This window comes from Gadus chalcogrammus, chromosome 22 (assembly GCF_026213295.1).
Source record: "Gadus chalcogrammus isolate NIFS_2021 chromosome 22, NIFS_Gcha_1.0, whole genome shotgun sequence".
In the NCBI taxonomy this organism is placed as follows: domain Eukaryota; kingdom Metazoa; phylum Chordata; class Actinopteri; order Gadiformes; family Gadidae; genus Gadus; species Gadus chalcogrammus.
Window position 1 is genome coordinate 4,024,841 of NC_079433.1, and position 5,000 is coordinate 4,029,840.

Genomic DNA, 5,000 nt, shown 5'->3' on the forward strand with positions numbered 1-5,000 from the left:
CCATCCCTCTCTCTCTCCATCCCTCCCTCTCTCTCTCCATCCCTCTCTCTCTCTCTCCACTCATCTTACCGTACATCCATTACTCCATCACTCCATCTTCCTACCTTCATGGTAATGCTATCCTTTGCCATCATTACACACTCTGTCCATTCACCCACCTTCCCTCCCTCCCTCCCTCCCACCATCCCTCCCTTTCTCCCACATTTCTCCTACCATCGTAGCTGCAACCATTAACTATCATCACACATCTCCCCAGCTGCCATCCCTCCCTCCCCCCTCCATCCCCCCCTCCCTCCCTCCCTCCCTTCCTCCCTCCCACCCTTCATCGTGCTATCCTCCTACCGTCGTAGCTGCTACAATTAACCATCATCATACATTCCATCCCTCCCTCCCTCCCTCCCTCACCCCCTCCCTCCCCCATTCCTACCTTCACAGCTGCTGTGGCCCTCCTCGTAGCCGGCGCTGCAGCTGCACTTCCCGATGGGCACCAGCCACTCGCCCTCGGCGCTGCAGTGCATCCTGGGAGGGCTGTCCGAGTCCACCTCCGAGCTGTTGACGCAGGCGCCGCGCACCTCCACCAGCGTGGCGAACGCCGCCTCCGCCACCGTGTCGGGGAACACGGCCAGGTTCTGCACCGTGGCCAGGCAGCGCTTGTAGTACACACGCACGGCCACCAGGGCCACGCAGGCACCCACGTCCTGGAAGGCCAGGTGGAAGCCCTTGCGGTTCAGGTGGCCGATCTCCCGCACCTCCGTGTTGAGCTTCATCTTGCGCTCGCCCAGGTCCCCCTGGGTGAAGCTCTCGTCGGCCGCGATGGTGTCCACCTTGGTGTAGCGGTCCTCGCGCGTCACGCCGCCCAGGTCGCGCTCCGCCTCCACGTACAGCAGGTTGAAGGTCTCCTTGCAGGTGCCCGCCACGCCGGGTATGCTGTTGCAGTCGCGCAGCGTGAACTGCAGCTCCACGAAGATGCGCTGGCCGCCGCGGCGCTGCACCCAGCCCGTCTGCAGCCAGTTGTTCTGCTGCACCGGCTCCATCACGTTGCACACCTGGTAGGTGCGGATGGGCTTGTAGCGCTCGTCCACCCCGCTGATTTCCTCCCACTGTGAGGCGGGGGGGGAGAGAGAGAGAGAGAGAGAGAGAGAGAGAGAGAGAGAGAGAGAGAGAGAGAGAGAGAGAGAGACAGACAGACACAGACAGACAGATAGACGGACAGAGAGAAAGAGACAGGGAGACATTTTAGTCATTGCAAGGAGGGGCAAGGAAAGCAGACGGCGGGTCAGATTATTCAAGTCAAGGTATTACTTAAGAGAACAGAGAATGAAGAGGGGCAGAGTGGGATTGAGGGAGGGAAAGAAAATAAAGAATAGTTGAAGAGGAGTTGAGTTGAAGTTGGAGGGTGGAAGGAGAGGAGGACTCTGGGGAGCAGAAGGTCAGGGGTAGACTAGAGATGAGGAGGAGAGTAATATGTGCGGAGACGAAGAGTCAACACACATGGGCATCGATTTTGAGATGAAGGGTGTGAGTGGAAACTCGCGGGATTTAAAAGGGGCCGTAAAGCGAGGAAGAGGAAGTGACACGGGGCATTATGAGGCACAATAGTGGGACGACTGGCATGACGGGAAGAGTGGCAGATGAAAAGGAGAAGAGGGAAAATAGGTAAAGCTGCTAAAAACCCAGGAGGGGGTTAGACAGACTGAAAGGCCAGTTCAACAGAGAGTGCCAGGTATATAGTATGCTATTAGCGCTTTGCTGTGCATATAGTGTGCTATGAAGCATGCTTCAGATCTATTCTGGAGGAAAAATGGCACCAGGGCTCGCCCACAGCGTCACGGAGAGTGACTGGCCGTACCAGCTGTCCTTATGCCTTCAGCATCGCCTCTGCTCTCACGCCTACTCTTGCCTTAACAGTAACGCACTGCTGTTGTGCCTGCACTTGCCTACACATGACGAGGCATGACATACTACTGGCAAGTACTATTGAATCATTCAGCAGATGATGTCGTTTATTGTTGTACAGTAAAAACGATGCAAGTACACGTCATTGACGGGTTTTGTGTCTTGCGCTAGAATGCCGGCAGGGAGGTAGCAAACATCGGGACTCAAACCCAGAACCCCCTCATTTTGGGATTCGCCAAAACGAATCCCGACCAGTACACTATCCTGCCCAACACTATCCTGGCCTTAACTAGTGCTTCTTAATGAGGTTTGTTAATGTTGGTTTTAGGGAGTTTAAATGATCGATAGGTGAATTTGTCTTTCTTTATCTTGGCGCCAACTTTGCAGTTTTAGAGGGATTCGTCTGCAAGATGTTTTGTAAGTGTGTCCATCTTGTCTGCTCCAGAACAGGTCTTGAAAAGGCTGTTTTAAAGTTAAAGTTAAATGTTTTTTTCATTGTTGATCTGCCTGATGGCAGAGAGATAGACCTGAAGTGGACTACGTGCCAGACATAGAAAGACCAACAGCATTTCACAGGCTGGACACAAATAGTCAACACTGCTCTTTAAAAAGCCTTCAATCTAGGTGGCATAAAGTATTGATCCCCTAAATGGTGGTATCGATCAAGGCGCTTCGCTGATGAGTTGTAAAAACAGAGTCTCTGGGGTTATTGATCCAGGCCGACTGAGGGAGTAAGAGAGGGATTTTAATTTGACTATCGGGAATCGATGGATCTGTTGAAATCTGCTGACCAAAGCTGAGAAGGAAAATATTATGCCATCGCTCGCTTTATGGTAACTTTCCGAACATTAACCCGTATTGATATAGTTGATTGATTTGAAATCGATGTTGTTATAGGAATGTGGCATATGCTGTTAAGGGATGAAAAGATTATTTCATGTTCTAACAACAAGATTTTATCTTTATCAATCTAAAGTAAAATAAAACATCAAATCATCCGTAATAATCATAAATCTTCACTCGATTAGTCGGTCTGCCAATGAAATGTGTTTAGAGACGGGAGAGAGTAAAGAAAACACCTAGGGATAAGAGTGATTACTCATGTCTGACTCATTGAATACATTGATTGAATTAAGTTTGGTGAGCTTGTTCTACATTTAACGCCAAAACTCTGAAGCATCATTCATTAACAACACAAAGCATATTATGAGGATGTTAGTGAATACATATTTTCATTCATTTTAATTGAAGGGAATTTATGGTGCGTTTTGCCTTCTTTTCAGATTTGCTTCATTCACTTTTTACTCAACCAAATAGTTACTGTCAAAGGTCATTGATAAAGTGTATGAACAAGAGAGACAGACAGACAGACAGAGACAGAGAGAGGCAAAAAGAGAGAAAGAAAGATAGAGATGAGAGACACACTGAGACAGAGAGACAGGGAGACAGAGCGAGAGGGTCAAAGAGTGAGAGAGACAGAGACCGAGAGAGACAGCGTGGATCGGTTCTGTTGTAATGATGAACAGCGGCGTTGTGTCAGGGCGTCTGAGTGGGAGTGGGCCTTGCAGGCATTTCTCTAAGCCGGCCTTACAGGGCTGTGCAGGGCTTGGATCCCAACGAGTCCATAAATCCCCAGTTTACAGCCCTGCACGTGACCCAAAACATTCCTACTGCTACATGAAGCAGCGTGCGTGTATGTCTGTGTGTGTGTCAGTGCGTGTCAGTGCACCCGAATGTACGCGTGTACAGATACATTGCGTTTGTGTGGAATTATGCAACATAACACACACACACACTCACTCTAACAGTGCGTCTGTGTAAGTGTGTGTGTGTGTGTGTGTGTGTGTGTGTGTGTGTGTGTGTGTGTGTGTGTGTGTGTGTGTGTGTGTGTGTGTGTGTGTGTGTGTGTGTGTGTGTGTGTGTGTGTGTGAGTGCGCGCAAGAGCGTTATGCGAAACAAGTGCCCAGGCATAAAATCATTCTCTAAAAAGGGGGTTCCCTGACATCTGGCATTTATTGCACCCTCATAACCGGGCGGTGCATGCTTTATGAGCTTGCATCGATTGGTGGGGGGGGGGGGGGGGGGGGGAAGGAAGGGGGAGAGAGAGCAAGGTAGGAAGAGGGGACATTATCCATGGCAGTAGGTCAGTGGGTCTGGAGGTATGGAGGAAGGGACTTGTCCAGGCAAAGACTCATCGATTAATGGATTAATAGACATAATGAGTTCTGGACGGTGAAAATGGTTCTGAGGGAGACACAGACAGACGGACAAACAGGCAGGCAGACAGAAAGTAAGGGTAGACGAATGGGGCACAGTACCAGCGTGAGAGAGAAAGAGAGAAAGAAAAATAAGCGAGAAAGGAATACAGAATAGAAGTGATGGATGAGAAAATAGAAGACACACAAATGCACTTACATACGCACACACAAACACACAAACACACACACACACACACACACACACAGTGCAGACTCACTCCATTTGGGGGGTACGATGTCCAGCCAAGTTCTGCCTGAGTCTCTTTAGAATTCAGCAGCACCACTAGAAGAGAGAGAGAGAGAGGAAACAGGAGAGAGAGAGAGATGGACAAGAAAAGCACATTAGTATTTAAATTCAAATGAAATAACTGGGTTTTGGGCTTCCTTCATTCTGAATAACACTCTCTCTTATTTGATTAAAAAGGCCACATAAGATAGAAAACATTGCAAAATAGTTGAATGGATAAAGAAAGTATCTAAAAAAAATCACATGTTTTTGATTCAAAAGCTTTCACCACTGTTCGCAATGAACAAATACTACTTTGTAGTTACTACTGAACACATACAGTGTCAACACTTCAAAATTCGGACAAAAAAGCAGATGTTGACATGTTAATACCCCAGAAGAGCTGAGGGTATTAAGCTCTTCTAAAGCCTCTACTCACACCAGCTGGTGACAAAGGTTAAGGTCAGCAGCAGGAGTGCAGAGAAGGAGACAAACAAGATTTAGACGGACACAGACAGCGACAAAGTAGTTAGATCTACGGTTTCAGAACCATGGATAGGGACAAAGAGGAAAGATCTAGAGTTTCAGAACCATGGATAGCGAAAAAGAAGAAAGGTCTA

The 5,000-nt window shown here is 48.5% G+C and overlaps 1 protein-coding gene across 1 annotated transcript in view; it reads right to left on the bottom strand.

Annotated features, from left to right (window-relative positions):
• The window catches only part of LOC130376189 (ephrin type-A receptor 7), a 70,368-nt gene that overhangs the window by 29,734 nt on the left and 35,634 nt on the right, over positions 1–5,000 (bottom strand). Inside the window, exons 2-3 of the mRNA XM_056583410.1 lie at positions 4,373–4,437; positions 428–1,100 (exon numbers count right to left, since the gene is read on the bottom strand). Of these exons, the coding sequence (XP_056439385.1) occupies positions 428–1,100; positions 4,373–4,437 (738 nt within the window). The remainder of the gene's footprint in view (positions 1–427; positions 1,101–4,372; positions 4,438–5,000) is intronic.